Consider the following 17195-nt stretch of genomic DNA (forward strand, 5'->3'; position numbering starts at 1 on the left):
GTTCTGATACTACTTGCATGTTAAATGTAAGATATATCCCCTACGGCGTACAACTGTGAACCTGTATAAAATCTCGCGAGAAATTAAATAACCGCATATAAGTATTTTATTTTGTAAAACGGAAGTCTCCATTTTGAAGGGACTCAATGACGTCACTTCCTTTTTCGCCACGGTCCTCTCAAACGGCACGATGTTAGCGAGCTCCAAATGTTTGTCGGAAGAATTTGGACTGTGTTCGTCCGTAAAAGAACGTGAGTACATTCTATCCTAATAACTCTAAATGCCCGAATCATGACCGTAGTAAGTTACTGTATTGACCACATGGCCGCCATGTCTGGTCGGCGTTTGGCTTTGAGGTTTGGTAATTATCTCCTTGCAATTGATTTCTCTCTCTTTATTGCGTTTAGTGGGACGTTCTTTCGGCTTTAGTAGCATTTTAACCTGTAACCTTTTTTGGTAGGCGTGATAGACCTCGAATTTGCCCATTTAAATGTTAGCATTCCGGACGTGAGGCTTTTGTTCAAAATGGCGACTATTAAAAAAAAGTTCATTCGTTCGTTCCTCTAATCTGCCATTTATTGACAAAGTAACATGTCTAGTGGGTTAATATTACTAAAATGTGTTTAATAGTAGTGCTTAAATTATACAGATTTTGAAGGGGAGGGAGAGAGAGATACAGAGAGAAATGGGGGGGGGGGATTTATTGCCACCCTCTGAAAAACAAAAGACAGGATATTGAATTGGAAAATAACGTTTTATTTCTTCTAATTCGACATATATTTATAAAGTAACACAAAAATAGTAGTTTAATATTACCAAAATGTTTACTTTGAAGACCCGGATAATAGTACTATGAAGACCCTAACAGTAGTACTATGAAGAGCCGAACAATAGTACTATGAAGACCCGAATAATACTACTACTACTAATATTCATTATCTTTGCAATTTTCCACTGCCTACTATTATTCCGGTGCCTACTATTATTCCGGTGCCTACTATTATTCGGGTGTTCATAGTAATAGTAGTACTAAAATTATACAGATTTCGAAGGGGGCTGGATGTTAATCCTTTCCCACCCTCTGGGAAAAAAAACAAGAGGATATTGGATTGAAACAATGTTGTATTTCTTCTAATCCACCATCTATTGACAAAGTAACACAAAACTAGTGTTTAATGTTATTAAAATGTGTTTTATAGTAGTACTAAAATTATACAGATTTTTGAAGGGGGAGAGAGAGAGATGGACTCCAACCCTTTTTGCACATCAACACGCTCGTTTCAAAGCAACATTTTTTAAATAAACTTGGAAAATAAGTTTAATCTAACCTTACACTAAACATAATTCTAATTTTGTTCTGCATTTTCATATCTTCCTTTTTCCCGGCCGGCCGGGTTCGCTGTTTATTCCGCTTCCAACCTGATTTTCACTATCGATGGGCTGTTTGCTTTCATATTCCCTTCAAAATATTCCGAAAATGATGCACACAAATGTCCTCACAATGGGATAACGCACGACCACTTGCCAACGATAAGTAATATATATTCCTCGTAATAGAGATCGCTACGCCATTTGCGCGAGTGACGGGGGGAAAACACTGTTATACACGAAAGAGATGCAGCAAAAAAGCCTAGTGCGCTATAGTCAAACAGCTACATGTCTTGCTTTCTCGTATCTCGAAATTGGTCTTGTATCTAGAGATTATTTGCTCGAAACTTTACTCGTATCTCTAATTGCTCGTATGTCGAGCTACCACTATATATTGTCAATTTTAAATGATAATATATATTGTTGTGCCTTGTATTTTTTTCAAAGTAAAAAGTACTGCAGCTGTAAATAGTTTGGGAAACACGTTCTAACTCCATACCACTTTACAGGTTCTTCTGGGCGCCAACGCAAGTCGTCTCAAGATGTCGTCTCATGTAAGTTTCTTTGAATTGATTTGACTTTTAATTGACTAACTCTAACCCTGAAACTAGTTTATTCGTAGGCATGATTGATGACATAACCCGCAATTGGTCTTGAAACCCAAAATGCCTCCCATACGCTTTGATTTAAAAAGTATTTCCCATTAATATGGTCTCTTCCTGCCATCTTGTGGCTGTTTTGAAAAAGTTCACCATACAATTATTTTCCCGACCAAAAACTCAGCCACACCCTCTTTGATTTGAAAATTACTTCCCAGTAATATGATCTCTTGCTGCCATCTTGTGGCCGTTTGGAAAAAGTGCAGATACAGAGAGAAATGGGGGGGGGGATTTATTGCCACCCTCTGAAAAACAAAAGACAGGATATTGAATTGGAAAATAACGTTTTATTTCTTCTAATTCGACATATATTTATAAAGTAACACAAAAATAGTAGTTTAATATTACCAAAATGTTTACTTTGAAGACCCGGATAATAGTACTATGAAGACCCTAACAGTAGTACTATGAAGAGCCGAACAATAGTACTATGAAGACCCGAATAATACTACTACTACTAATATTCATTATCTTTGCAATTTTCCACTGCCTACTATTATTCCGGTGCCTACTATTATTCCGGTGCCTACTATTATTCGGGTGTTCATAGTAATAGTAGTACTAAAATTATACAGATTTCGAAGGGGGCTGGATGTTAATCCTTTCCCACCCTCTGGGAAAAAAAACAAGAGGATATTGGATTGAAACAATGTTGTATTTCTTCTAATCCACCATCTATTGACAAAGTAACACAAAACTAGTGTTTAATGTTATTAAAATGTGTTTTATAGTAGTACTAAAATTATACAGATTTTTGAAGGGGGAGAGAGAGATGGACTCCAACCCTTTTTGCACATCAACACGCTCGTTTCAAAGCAACATTTTTTAAATAAACTTGGAAAATAAGTTTAATCTAACCTTACACTAAACATAATTCTAATTTTGTTCTGCATTTTCATATCTTCCTTTTTCCCGGCCGGCCGGGTTCGCTGTTTATTCCGCTTCCAACCTGATTTTCACTATCGATGGGCTGTTTGCTTTCATATTCCCTTCAAAATATTCCGAAAATGATGCACACAAATGTCCTCACAATGGGATAACGCACGACCACTTGCCAACGATAAGTAATATATATTCCTCGTAATAGAGATCGCTACGCCATTTGCGCGAGTGACGGGGGGAAAACACTGTTATACACGAAAGAGATGCAGCAAAAAAGCCTAGTGCGCTATAGTCAAACAGCTACATGTCTTGCTTTCTCGTATCTCGAAATTGGTCTTGTATCTAGAGATTATTTGCTCGAAACTTTACTCGTATCTCTAATTGCTCGTATGTCGAGCTACCACTATATATTGTCAATTTTAAATGATAATATATATTGTTGTGCCTTGTATTTTTTTCAAAGTAAAAAGTACTGCAGCTGTAAATAGTTTGGGAAACACGTTCTAACTCCATACCACTTTACAGGTTCTTCTGGGCGCCAACGCAAGTCGTCTCAAGATGTCGTCTCATGTAAGTTTCTTTGAATTGATTTGACTTTTAATTGACTAACTCTAACCCTGAAACTAGTTTATTCGTAGGCATGATTGATGACATAACCCGCAATTGGTCTTGAAACCCAAAATGCCTCCCATACGCTTTGATTTAAAAAGTATTTCCCATTAATATGGTCTCTTCCTGCCATCTTGTGGCTGTTTTGAAAAAGTTCACCATACAATTATTTTCCCGACCAAAAACTCAGCCACACCCTCTTTGATTTGAAAATTACTTCCCAGTAATATGATCTCTTGCTGCCATCTTGTGGCCGTTTGGAAAAAGTGCAGATACAGAGAGAAATGGGGGGGGGGGATTTATTGCCACCCTCTGAAAAACAAAAGACAGGATATTGAATTGGAAAATAACGTTTTATTTCTTCTAATTCGACATATATTTATAAAGTAACACAAAAATAGTAGTTTAATATTACCAAAATGTTTACTTTGAAGACCCGGATAATAGTACTATGAAGACCCTAACAGTAGTACTATGAAGAGCCGAACAATAGTACTATGAAGACCCGAATAATACTACTACTACTAATATTCATTATCTTTGCAATTTTCCACTGCCTACTATTATTCCGGTGCCTACTATTATTCCGGTGCCTGCTATTATTCGGGTGTTCATAGTAATAGTAGTACTAAAATTATACAGATTTCGAAGGGGGCTGGATGTTAATCCTTTCCCACCCTCTGGGAAAAAAAACAAGAGGATATTGGATTGAAACAATGTTGTATTTCTTCTAATCCACCATCTATTGACAAAGTAACACAAAACTAGTGTTTAATGTTATTAAAATGTGTTTTATAGTAGTACTAAAATTATACAGATTTTTGAAGGGGGAGAGAGAGATGGACTCCAACCCTTTTTGCACATCAACACGCTCGTTTCAAAGCAACATTTTTTAAATAAACTTGGAAAATAAGTTTAATCTAACCTTACACTAAACATAATTCTAATTTTGTTCTGCATTTTCATATCTTCCTTTTTCCCGGCCGGCCGGGTTCGCTGTTTATTCCGCTTCCAACCTGATTTTCACTATCGATGGGCTGTTTGCTTTCATATTCCCTTCAAAATATTCCGAAAATGATGCACACAAATGTCCTCACAATGGGATAACGCACGACCACTTGCCAACGATAAGTAATATATATTCCTCGTAATAGAGATCGCTACGCCATTTGCGCGAGTGACGGGGGGAAAACACTGTTATACACGAAAGAGATGCAGCAAAAAAGCCTAGTGCGCTATAGTCAAACAGCTACATGTCTTGCTTTCTCGTATCTCGAAATTGGTCTTGTATCTAGAGATTATTTGCTCGAAACTTTACTCGTATCTCTAATTGCTCGTATGTCGAGCTACCACTATATATTGTCAATTTTAAATGATAATATATATTGTTGTGCCTTGTATTTTTTTCAAAGTAAAAAGTACTGCAGCTGTAAATAGTTTGGGAAACACGTTCTAACTCCATACCACTTTACAGGTTCTTCTGGGCGCCAACGCAAGTCGTCTCAAGATGTCGTCTCATGTAAGTTTCTTTGAATTGATTTGACTTTTAATTGACTAACTCTAACCCTGAAACTAGTTTATTCGTAGGCATGATTGATGACATAACCCGCAATTGGTCTTGAAACCCAAAATGCCTCCCATACGCTTTGATTTAAAAAGTATTTCCCATTAATATGGTCTCTTCCTGCCATCTTGTGGCTGTTTTGAAAAAGTTCACCATACAATTATTTTCCCGACCAAAAACTCAGCCACACCCTCTTTGATTTGAAAATTACTTCCCAGTAATATGATCTCTTGCTGCCATCTTGTGGCCGTTTGGAAAAAGTGCACCCTGCAATTATTTTTTCCGACCCAAAAACCCTGCAATATTGTCCAGTAATGTGGCGCCCCAAAAGAGGTGACACCCCCCCCCCCCCCCCCCCACACACACACACACACAGAGTCGGTCATTAAAAGGCTTTCGGTTTATGTGATAGATGGCACTTTCCCCCCCCATTTTGTCATCCAGAGTGGCACGAGTTGTCGTCAGACGAAGAATTTAAAGACCAGGACGATTCCCGGTAGGCGTGCCAGGAGGCCGTCTATCCGTCTGTTTTCCAGGGAGAGAGAGAGAGAGATGGACTCCAACCCTTTTTGCACATCAACACGCTCGTTTCAAAACAACATTTTTTAAATAAACTTGGAAAATAAGTTTAATCTAACCTTACACTAAACATAATTCTAATTTTGTTCTGCATTTTCATATCTTCCTTTTTCCCGGCCGGCCGGGTTCGCTGTTTATTCCGCTTCCAACCTGATTTTCACTATCGATGGGCTGTTTGCTTTCATATTCCCTTCAAAATATTCCGAAAATGATGCACACAAATGTCCTCACAATGGGATAACGCACGACCACTTGCCAACGATAAGTAATATATATTCCTCGTAATAGTGATCGCTACGCCATTTGCGCGAGTGACGGGGGGGGGGGGAACACTGTTATACACGAAAGAGATGCAGCAAAAAAGACTAGTGCGCTATAGTCAAACAGCTACATGTCTTGCTTTCTCGTATCTCGAAATTGGTCTTGTATCTAGAGATTATTTGCTCGAAACTTTACTCGTATCTCGAATTGCTCGTATGTCGAGCTACCACTATATATTGTCAATTTTAAATGATAATATATATTGTTGTGCCTTGTATTTTTTTCAAAGTAAAAAGTACTGCAGCTGTAAATAGTTTGGGAAACACGTTCTAACTCCATACCACTTTACAGGTTCTTCTGGGCGCCAACGCAAGTCGTCTCAAGATGTCGTCTCATGTAAGTTTCTTTGAATTGATTTGACTTTTAATTGACTATAACTCTTACCCTGAAACTAGTTTATTCGTAGGCATGATTGATGACATAACCCACAATTGGTCTTGAAACCCAAAATGCCTCCCATACGCTTTGATTTAAAAAGTATTTCCCATTAATATGGTCTCTTCCTGCCATCTTGTGGCTGTTTTGAAAAAGTTCACCATACAATTATTTTCCCGGCCAAAAACTCAGCCCTCCTCTTTGATTTGAAAATTACTTCCCAGTAATATGATCTCTTGCTGCCATCTTGTGGCCGTTTGGAAAAAGTACACCCTGCAATTATTTTTTTTCCGACCCAAAAACCCTGCAATATTGTCCAGTAATATGGCGCCCCAAAAGAAGGGTGACCCCCCCCCCCCCCCACACACACACACACACACACAGTCGGTCATTAAAAGGCTTTCGGTTTATATGTGATAGATGGCACTTTTTTCCCCATTTTGTCATCCAGAGTGGGACGAGTTGTCGTCAGACGAAGAATCTAAAGAGCAGGACGATTCCCGGTAGGCGTGCCAGGAGGCCGTCTAGCCGTCTGTTTTCCAGGGAAGTTGGAACCGACATCTCCCCCCTCCCCACAGGTCCTTTGCCACTTTGGCCAACAAGGTGAACCGAGGCCTGCCTGTCTTCAACAAGGTATTCACCGGGCGCGCCGAGGTCCGACGTGGTGAAGCTCCACGCCCTGGCCGGCCACCTGGCCACCTTCCACCAGAAGGCCAAAGTAGCCGGCGTGACGGCCATCGCCGGCCTGGCTCTGGCGCCCTTCACCTTTGGGGCCTCGATCATCGCCACGGCCGGAGGGATCAGATCGGCTTCCGCCAGCATCTCGGACAACGTCAATACCTTCTCCTCCCCCCGACCGCCTCCCTTCTCCTCCCCCGACCGCCCCCTTTCTCCTCCCCCCGACCGCTGCCCCCTCCTCTTCCCCCCCTCTCCCTCCTCTTCCCCCCCTCTCCCTCCTCTTCCCCCCCTCTCCCTCCTCTTCCCCCCCTCTCCCTCCTCTTCCCCCCCTCTCCCTCCTCTTCCCCCCCTCTCCCTCCTCTTCCCCCCCTCTCCCTCCTCTCCCCCCCCCCTCTCCCTCCTCTTCTTCCTCCTCTTCCTCCTCTTCTTCCTCCTCCTCCTCTTCTTCCTCCTCCTCCTCCTCTTCCTTCTTCCCCCTCTTTCTTCTTTCTCTTCTTTCTTCTTTCTCTTCTTTCTTCTTCCTCTTCTTTCTTCTTCCTCTTCTTTCTTCTTCCTCTTCTTTCTTCTTCCTCTTCTTTCTTCTTCCTCTTCTTTCTTCTTCCTCTTCTTTCTTCTTCCTCTTCCTCTTCTTCTTTCTTCTTTCTTCTTTCTTCTTCCTCTTCCTCTTCTTCTTTCTTCTTCCTCTTCTTCTTTCTTCCTCTTTCTCCTTCCTCTTCTTCTTCTTTCTCCTTCTCCTTCTTTCTCCTTCTCCTTCTTTCTCCTTCTCCTTCTTTCTCCTTCTCCTTCTTTCTCTCCTTCTTTCTCTCTCTCCTTCTTTCTCTCTCTCCTTCTTTCTCTCTCTCCTTCTTTCTCTCTCTCCTTCTTTCTCTCTCTCCTTCTTTCTCTCTCTCCTTCTTCTTCCTCCTCCTCTTCTTCTTCTTCCTCCTCCTCCTCTTCTTCCTCTTCTTCCTCCTCCTCCTCTTCTTGTTCCTCCTCCTCTTCTTCTTCCTCCTCCTCCTCTTCTTCTTCTTCCTCCTCCTCTTCTTCTTGTTCCTCCTCCTCTTCTTCTTCTTCCTCCTCCTCTTCTTCTTCCTCCTCCTCTTCTTCTTCTTCCTCCTCCTCTTCTTCTTCCTCCTCCTCTTCATCCTCCTCTTCCTTTTCATCCTCCTCTTCCTTTTCATCCTCCTCTTCCTTTTCATCCTCCTCTTCCTCTTCATCCTCCTCTTCATCCTCCTCTTCCTCTTCATCCTCCTCTTCCTCTTCCTCTTCATCCTCTTCATCCTCTTCATCCTCTTCATCCTCCTCTTCCTCTTCATCCTCCTCTTCCTCTTCATCCTCCTCTTCCTCTTCATCCTCTTCTTCCTCTTCATCCTCTTCTTCCTCTTCATCCTCTTCTTCCTCTTCATCCTCTTCATCCTCTTCCTCCTCTTCATCCTCTTCCTCCTCTTCATCCTCTTCCTCCTCTTCATCCTCCTCTTCCTCTTCATCCTCCTCTTCCTCTTCATCCTCCTCTTCCTCTTCATCCTCCTCTTCCTCTTCATCCTCCTCTTCCTCTTCATCCTCCTCTTCCTCTTCATCCTCCTCTTCCTCTTCATCCTCCTCTTCCTCTTCATCCTCCTCTTCCTCTTCATCCTCCTCTTCCTCTTCATCCTCCTCTTCCTCTTCATCCTCCTCTTCCTCTTCATCCTCCTCTTCTTCTTCTTGTTCCTCCTCCTCTTCTTGTTCCTCCTCCTCTTCATCCTCCTCCTCTTCATCCTCCTCTTCCTCTTCATCCTCCTCTTCCTCTTCATCCTCCTCTTCATCCTCCTCTTCCTCTTCATCCTCCTCTTCCTCTTCATCCTCCTCTTCATCCTCCTCTTTTTTTCGCGCTCGCTCGTTCGCCCTCTTGCGCTCGTTCGCCCTCTTCTCGCGCTTCCTTGCGCCCTCTGTCTCGCGCCCCCTTGCGCCCTCTGTCTCGCGCTCCCTTGCGCCCTCTGTCTCGCGCTCCCTTGCGCCCTCTGTCTCGCGCTCCCTTGCGCCCTCTGTCTCGCGCTCCCTTGCGCCCTCTGTCTCGCGCTCCCTTGCGCCCTCTGTCTCGCGCTCCCTAGCGCCCTCTGTCTCGCGCTCCCTAGCGCCCTCTGTCTCGCGCTCTCTAGCGCCCTCTGTCTCGCGCTCTCTAGCGCCCTCTGTCTCGCGCTCTCTAGCGCCCTCTGTCTCGCGCTCTAGCGCCCTCTGTCTCGCGCTCCCTTGCGCCCTCTGTCTCGCGCCCTCTCAGTCGCCACCTCTTTCCGTCTCGTCTCACTTACGCCCTTCCTTCCTTTCTTCTTCACAGGATACGGACAGTTTGATGGAGTGGTGGAATACAGGGAAACGTGAGTAATTGAAACTTAAATGTAAAAGATGTTATTTTTTTCCATTTTGGAGCCAGCCAAGGCAAGATGATAGTTGGTAATTGGCAGATGTTCAGTCAATTTTTAACCAAGAGGGCTTGCCTGCCGGTCTTGTCTGGGACGTTTACCAGACAGTCGGTCATTAAAAGGCTTGTTATATGTGATAGATGGCACTTTTTTCCCCATTTTGTCATCCAGAGTGGGACGAGTTGTCGTCAGACGAAAAATCTAAAGACCAGGACGATTCCCGGTAGGCGTGCTTGGAGGCTGTCTATCCGTCTGTTTTCCAGGAAAGTAGGAACTGACATCTCTCCCCCTCCCCACAGGTCCTTTGCCACTTTGGCTAACAAGGTGAACCGAGGCCGGCCTGTCTTCAACAAGGTATTCACCGGGCGTGCCGAGGTCCTCTGGCAGCACGTGGTGAAGCTCCACGCCCTGGCCGGCCACCTGGCCACCTTCCACCAGAAGGCCAAAGTAGCCGGCGTGACGGCCATCGCCGGCCTGGCCCTGGCACCCTTCACCTTTGGGGCATCGCTCATCGCCACGGCCGGAGGGATCAGATCGGCTTCCGCCAGCATCTCGAACAACGTCAATAACATCCAGTAGCGCAAGAAGGTGAGCGCCTAGTTTGGGATAACACGTTCTTACCCTATACTACTTTACAGTTTCTTCTGCAGACCCTTAATAAATGCCACATCCACTTCTGCAGACCCTTAATGCCACATTTGGACATCAACGCAAGTCATCTCAAGATGTCGTCTCGTGTAAGTTTCTTCTAATTGATTAATGTTTTTCTGTTTAGTGTATTCTGGCACTTTTAATTGACTATAACCATAACCCTGAAACTAGTTTATTCGTAGGCGTGATTGATGACATAACCCGCAATTGGTCTTTAAACCCAAAATGCCTCCCATACTCTTTGATTTAAAAAGTATTTCCCATTAATATGGTCTCTTCCTGCCATCTTGTGGCTGTTTTGAAAAAGTTCACCATACAATTATTTTCCCGACATAAAACTCAGCCATCCTCTTTGATTTGAAAATTACTTCCCAGTAATATGATCTCTTGCTGTCATCTTGTGGCCGTTTGGACAAAGTGCACCCTGCAATTATTTTTTTTCCGACCCAAAAACCCTGCAATATTGTCCAATGATATGGGGCCGCAAAAAGAGGTGACCCCCCCCCCCCCACACACAGCAGACCGTGGCCGTGCCAAATGAGGGGCTTCCCGCCAACGGTGCGTTGGGAAAAGAAAGCCTCCCTCTCGTCATCGTCCGTTTTTCCACTTGAATGGATCTTGATAGGAATGTTGCCTTTTTCCTTTTCTGGAGGCAAATCTAAGTTTCAGTTAGAAATGGGGAAGCTTATAAATGCTCTTCAGACTCGTTTTGAATTCCTTTTCCTAGGAAAATTGCCTTTCTTGTGTCCAAAATTCCATTTCCATTCCATTTTGAAGAGCTTTGAAGCGCTCTTAGCCCCCCCCCCCCTTTTAAAAACAGTGCCAAGACAGTTTGCCCCAAAAGAAATTTGGTCAAGATGAATGACATTGGTTATGTATTGACACGCGAATCACTTGATGCACTTTGTGAGAAAGTTTCCTTGGCACGCTTGCTCTTTCTCCTTCCTCATGTCTCGCGCGGCAGCTCCTTTTCATTTTGGGGCATTTCTGAGTGATCAGCAGAAGGGGACATTGCTCACTTCCCGTTGATTCTGAGGCCAATCAGGCTTAGAAAGTTTGTTTTCCCCCCCTCGGTGTATGGTTGACCCTAACCCAGGAAACAAAATCTTGATAAAGAATGGAAACGTGCAAAAAGTTTGATGTCCCAATGAACTCATTGGCGGTCCTCGATGGCCGTAGTTGTCCGATCCTTTTGATGTGGGAGGGTAGGGTGGTGAAGGGGCGTATTTGTTGTTGTTGTTTTTAAATCCTAATAACCTCAGCATGCCTTTTGTCTCCAGGCATACCTGAGCTCCCCGCCGTTCGCCGACAGATCAGCACGCTGTCCGACGACAGGAAGTTCCTTCTGGACATGCTCTTCTCCAAAGCGTCCGCCGCCGGCCGTGACGACGGCCAACTCGGGGCAGGGGTCCCGGCGAGATTCTCCGTCTCGACGGAGGAGGCGGGCGCCCCCGACGAGGACGTGGCCGCCCCCGACAAGGACGTGACCTCCTCGCGCGGCACGGAGCCGGAAGCGTCCGAGCAGATGGACCGAGAAGAGCAGGTCAAGACCCCTGGCGCGGCACAGCTGGCACACTTTGGGGCGATTCTGGGTCAATTGTGTCATTTTGAGCTCCCTTTCTGTGCATTATGAATCACCCGCTATGGATTTTGCTCTTCACGGAACTTGACGAGATGTTTTTTTTTTTTCTTCTGCCGTCTCCAAAAGCCTCAGACACGTCAGCCGAACAGAGTGGACGCCGAGAGTCCCCGTCAGCGCCTGGAGACCGCCTCGCTGGGACCCGGGGACGCGTGGGACCATTTCCAGTTGTGCGGCGCCAGCCTTCGGATTAAAGACTTGGACTTCTCAGACCTCCTGGAGGAGGAGGACCTGGACGTTCTGGACACCACAGACTTTTCCTGCCTTTCAGCACCACTGGAGCGGTTACCTCCTCCTCCTCCGCACCTTCCAGGCAGTCTGGCTCCTCCTCCTCCTCCACCACCGCTACCCGGCGCTCCAGCTCCTCCTCCTCCCCCGCCGTCGGGGACAAAGAAGAAGAAGACGGTCAAGTTATTCTGGCGCGAACTGAAGCAGACGGAGACGCCGGCCAAGTGCCGCTTCGGACGGGGCACCCTGTGGACGTCACTGGACAAGGTCCAAGTGGACATGGGGAAGCTGGAGCACCTCTTTGAGTCCAGGGCCAAAGAGACGCCATGGGCCAAGGTAAGCCGGGACGACCGTCGCCGACGTTTGGTGGGGGGGCCCCTTTGACCGCGGGGGTGGCATGCGCGCAGTAAGCGCCAGAGAGCAAAAAGTCCGAGATCCTGGTTCTGGACTCCAAGCGGAGCACCGCCATCAACATCGGGATGATGGTCCTGCCCGCCGTTCACGTCATCAAGAGCGCCATCCTCAACTTTGACGACTTTGCCATCAGCAAGGAGGGTGTGGAGGTATGAAAGCATCTCAACCCCCCCAAATGCTCCCCCACCCTAGATCAGCCGGCCCAATTGGCTTTTGTCCTCTCGGGAGCAGAAGATCCTGAGCATGACGCCCACAGAGGAGGAGAAGCAGAAGATCCGCGAGGCTCGCTCGGCCAATCCCGACGTTCCCCTGGGGACGGCCGAGGAATTCCTCTCGGGCCTGGCTTCCGTCAGCGCCTTGACCCCCCGCCTGCAGCTGTGGTCTTTCAAGCTCAACTATGAGGCACTCGAGCAGGTGAAAATCAGCCGCGGACTAGGCGGGGGGGTTAACCCGAGTCTGTGGCGACTGCACCGTGGATCCTTGACCCGTGTGGTATTTTCAAATACATGGAACTATTTTATTTTTATTTTTTTACAAATTCAAACAAGACAACGCTCCGTCGACTAAAAAAAAAAATACATCTATTAGAAGATGACCATTTTTGTTCATCCGATCATTGTACGACTGCAAAGTGACGTATATCGTCACGGCCAAAAAAAGATGGCCTTGGAAGGGCAACTTTCCCATGTTTTCTTTTTGAGCCATCCGCTTTTGTTAAAATGATCAGATAGCCAATAGCACAGGGATAGGAAGGGGTGTCCAAAGCGGCCACAACGCAAAGGGCCACAAGAATGGCCGCAGGACCTCGGCGGAGCGGGCAAAGAAAGTCCCATTGATGTTTCAGGAGATCGCCGAGCCCCTGTTTGACCTGAAGTTGGGCATGGAGCAGCTGGCCGGCAACCGGACCTTCAAGAAGATCCTGGCCACGCTGCTGGCCGTGGGGAACTTCCTCAACGGCTCCGAGGTGAGTGCGGGCGGGCGGGCCTGCGGCAGTGCGGCACGCCTTAATCCCTTGTAAGCCCTCCACCCATCCCTCCTTCAGGCCGGCGGCTTCGAGCTGGCTTACTTGGAGAAGGTGGCAGAGGTGAAGGACACGGTCCACCGCCAAACTCTGCTCCATCACGTCTGCGCCTTGGTCACGGAAAGCGAGCCGCGCCCGTCCGACGTCTACTCCGAGATCCCCGCCGTCACGTGTTCCGCCAAGGTGCGTCCCGGACAGCTTAGGCCGGAGTTTAAAAGAGCCCGCCGCCGGACTCGTGGACCACTTTTCTGGCGGTGGTGAAAGCCACCTTTTTATTTTATAAAAGGATGAAAGAAAGAAGATCAAACCACCGAGAATGGAGTGCAATTTTGGGCCGAGAACGAGTCGGGGTCTACTTCTAGTTCTCTCTCCCTCCGCTCTCTTTAGGTGGACTTTGAGCTGCTGGCGGACAATCTGCTCCAGCTGGAAAGACGCTGCAAGGCATCCTGGGAAAACCTTCAGGTGGTTTCCAAGCACGAGACCAAAAGCGCCCTGAAGAACAAGATGGCCGACTTCCTGAAGGACTGCATTCAAAGGATTCTCATTCTCAAGGTGGTCCACAGGAGAGTCATCAACAGGTCCGTCCTCCCGTCCGTCCTCCCGTCCGTCCTCCCGTCCGTCCTCCCGTCCCCTATGCCGCCGTGCTCGCCGGCGGCGTTTGTCAGTCCCGTTGCCGGAGAATTCAAATCCAACAATCGCGAGGTGTTGCGTCCACGGGAGACGTCCAGGCCGGGTGGGAGGAATTCTCATGAATTTAGCTGCCTGAAGTAGTACGGGGAAGAAGAAGTGGTAACATTACGAGATTTAAGTCTGTTCCCCTTTTGACGCTAACTGAACCGGAAGTTGTTTTGGGTTCGGGGGCATCTCCGTGGGCGCGTGGCATTTTGCATAATATCTGGAGGAAAAGTCCAACATTAAAACGAGGTTTAAAAACGTCCCATTCATTAGTTAAACATCAGTCGAACTGAAAGCTGTTCGAGTTCTCCGGACATCAACGTTGATGACGTTAGATCCAACTGGGAAAAAATGGATTTGTGAATATTGGGGGTTGGGGTGATTTACTTCCCCTTGATCAAACTTTAATGATAATGAGTTTCTAATGAGAATATAGGCAACAGTTTGAAGTCGGAAGACTTTCAGCAAGTTTCGCCTTGAGATTATTTCAATGCAAAAAGTGTGCCTGCCGCAGCTCAGACGACGGTAAAGAAATTATTTCAAAGTTTCATTTTTCGTAAATGCGCCCATGGATGCGGGCGATAATGTCATCATTTACTTACGCTTTTGCTTATCAACAAATATTCTTGATTCAACCGCTTTACGCACGTGCGTTTCTAGGTGGGGAAGGCAATCACTAAAGGCGCCCTGCCCTCCCTCCACAAGTCGTGTAGTGTTCATGCCATCCACAACTTAACTAAGGCTCGTGGCGTTGCTCGCAGGTTCCACTCGTTCCTTCTGTTCCTGGGTCAGCCGGCGGCATCGGCCCGGGACACCAAAGTGACGGGCTTCTGCTGGATCATCAGCGAGTTTGCGCTGGAGTACCGCACCACCAGAGAGGCGCTCACCCTCAAACGCAAGCGTGACAAACACAGGGAGAGGACCAAAACGCGGGGGAAGCTGATCACCGAGGTCAAACTCTTTTTCTAAGCATTTTCTTCTGCATTCTTTCTGCTAGACTCATCTTTTGCTCTCCATTGAAACGACTTTGCCCCAACTGGGCGTCCCAAAACGACTCTGCTCCAACTGGGCGCCCCAACTGGGCGTCCCAAAACGACGTTGCCGCTAGTGTGCATCCCGTCCGTTTGCACTGCGAGATTGACGGTTAACCCGTACATACTCTTTGGCCTGGTTTCAGACGGAGAAGTTCTCTGGAGCGCTGCCACGCCCCGAGGGCTCGGCCCCCGTCTCGCCGGAGGCCAAGCACCGGACCATGACCCGGTCCATGACCCGGATGCTGACCCAAGATGACGGCAACCGGAGACGCTCTCACGCTGTCGGCGGTAAGGAGCCGTCCGATGGCCTTTCAAAGGAGCACTCTAATCCAGGGTCGCCCGCGCCACAGCGTCCCGCGGCCAGTCTCCGTCGCCTCGGGACCACCGAGACCGGTCGGACGACATTATGGAGCGCCTGGTGGAGTTGGTGACCCGCGATCCAGAGGCCAGGGCGTCCGCCCCCAAAACCCGGAAGCGCTCCCGGATCAACAGGAAGTCCAGTAAGCCACGTGCCGCCGCCGCCGGCTTCGGACGCGCTCTCCGTCTTGCGGCTGGGTTTTGGCCCATACCTTTCCTGGCGTTTTCCTAAGGCGTAAACTGTTGCCTGCCATTCACCTCCAATGACATCCAATTGGCTTAAAGTGGGAGCGCCCACGCATACCTTTCGTCCATCGCTGTTCGCTAAGTGCCGGCTAGCGATAACATTATCTTTTAAAAGTTGATTTTATGAGATCTTCTAAGGATTAAATTTGGAAATATTCAGGCCACTCTAAGGACTAATGCAGTACGTCAGGGAGAATGGAGATCAGCGGTCCCCAACCTTTTTCCCCACCATGGACCGGTAAAGCTCTTTCTATTTTCATGCGGACCGGTGAATGGGGAGGGTTATCACTTGAGTCAAAATTGTGTGGGGTCGGTGCACAAACGACACCCAAGACGACAAAAAAAACATTTCCCAAGCATAGTAGCAAGTATTTATTATTATAACAACTTTCATCATTTCAAGTAGGAGAACGAGATTGAAAAGGTTAATATTTCTTACTCCGACGAACTGGCACTAGGCGGCCCGCGGACCGGTGGTTGGGGACCACTGATGTAGATGACTTTTTCCAAGTAGATTCACAAAGTATTTTAAGAATGAGTACCACTCCTTGAAATCATTTCACGTCTCCTGAAATTTTCGGTGACGGATAACCACACAACTTCAAAGTATTGCAAATTCTCCAGTCCCACTCCCTAGAAAAATAAAATAAAATATTTCTATTTTTTTTTTTAAAAGCATCTATTCCCCGAGGGACAGGATGGAGCCCAGTTTGGGACGCATTGTACTTTTGGACCCGCCACCACGTGCATTGTTTTGGTCAAAACACACTAATCCGGCCGAATGTCTCCCTCCCTTCTCTGCTGGCGGCGGCGGCCGTCTGCCCTCGCCGACATCGCGGCGGCCATCTCCGCTTCCGTCCGTTTGACGACAAGCGATTTACGTGGGCCCCAGTTGGACTGACCCCGACCTTTGGCGAAAAAAAAGCCACAGGTACGGACGGTACTTTGGTCGGCGTCCACGTCTCGCCGTGGCTTCTCTTCTGCCCGATGTTTGCTTTTGCAACAATCCGGCCGGAAAGAAGCGGCGCCCGTGCCAGTTTTTGCTTCCAGATAGCCGTCCGTTCGTCCACCCGCTTGGAATGAGCTTAACCCCTTCCTGTAGCCATAGCAAGTCTTTAGAAGATATGTTCCCCTTTCTTTTATCGCTAAATGACGACAAAGTGTTTTTGACATGGGTTTCTGTGCAGTGAGGAGGACGCTGAAAAGCGGAGTGAGCGCCGAGACGTTGCGGGCCCTGGGGCTCCAAAAAAGCGCAGAGGACATGACCATGGGCCGACGGAAAATGGCAAATACAGAGCACAAATGAAGAAATGCGACTATTTTTGGGTGTTGAGGGAGGGCTACTGTGCACCTTTTTTGCAGTATTTTTCGCCCCTCTTCCACTAATCTTGGGTTTTTCTGCATTTTTAAAATTCTCTCTTCGCTTGGTCTTGTTTTTAACTCTGTTTGTTTACTGGGAAAAGTACTACTCGAATAAAAATGATTTTTTTAAATACATGTACAATTATGTGCGTTTGGAG

At 47.0% G+C, this 17195-nt stretch overlaps 3 protein-coding genes across 6 annotated transcripts in view; all 3 read left to right on the forward strand.

Moving 5' to 3' along the window:
* The first annotated feature begins 131 nt into the window (after window positions 1–131).
* The window catches only part of LOC144204696 (uncharacterized), a 43601-nt gene continuing 26537 nt past the window's right edge, over window positions 132–17195 (forward strand). Inside the window, exons 1-5 of one of the 4 annotated variants that reach the window (XR_013327946.1) lie at window positions 132–251; window positions 1878–1922; window positions 3435–3479; window positions 4993–5037; window positions 5527–5719. The gene's annotated coding sequence lies outside the window, so the exon portion shown is untranslated. Of the gene's footprint in view, window positions 252–1877; window positions 1923–3434; window positions 3480–4992; window positions 5038–5526; window positions 5720–17195 lie in introns of those variants that run through there. The other 3 variants (XR_013327944.1, XR_013327945.1, XM_077728813.1) reach the window with 3 other exon arrangements.
* LOC144203913 (FH1/FH2 domain-containing protein 3-like) lies at window positions 11209–12327 on the forward strand. Its single transcript, XM_077727516.1, has 3 exons — window positions 11209–11266; window positions 11342–11604; window positions 11770–12327. The coding sequence occupies exons 1-3, from the start codon at window positions 11209–11211 to the stop codon at window positions 12310–12312; spliced, it is 864 nt and encodes a 287-aa protein (XP_077583642.1). The 3' UTR covers window positions 12313–12327.
* LOC144204695 (FH1/FH2 domain-containing protein 3-like) lies at window positions 12114–17172 on the forward strand. Its single transcript, XM_077728809.1, has 10 exons — window positions 12114–12264; window positions 12336–12491; window positions 12574–12756; window positions 13187–13306; window positions 13385–13546; window positions 13751–13941; window positions 14800–14989; window positions 15216–15360; window positions 15423–15572; window positions 16863–17172. Exons 2-10 carry the CDS (start codon window positions 12408–12410, stop codon window positions 16979–16981), a joined length of 1344 nt encoding a protein of 447 aa, XP_077584935.1. The 5' UTR covers window positions 12114–12264; window positions 12336–12407; the 3' UTR covers window positions 16982–17172.

This window comes from Stigmatopora nigra, chromosome 11 (assembly GCF_051989575.1).
Source record: "Stigmatopora nigra isolate UIUO_SnigA chromosome 11, RoL_Snig_1.1, whole genome shotgun sequence".
In the NCBI taxonomy this organism is placed as follows: Eukaryota; Metazoa; Chordata; class Actinopteri; order Syngnathiformes; family Syngnathidae; genus Stigmatopora; species Stigmatopora nigra.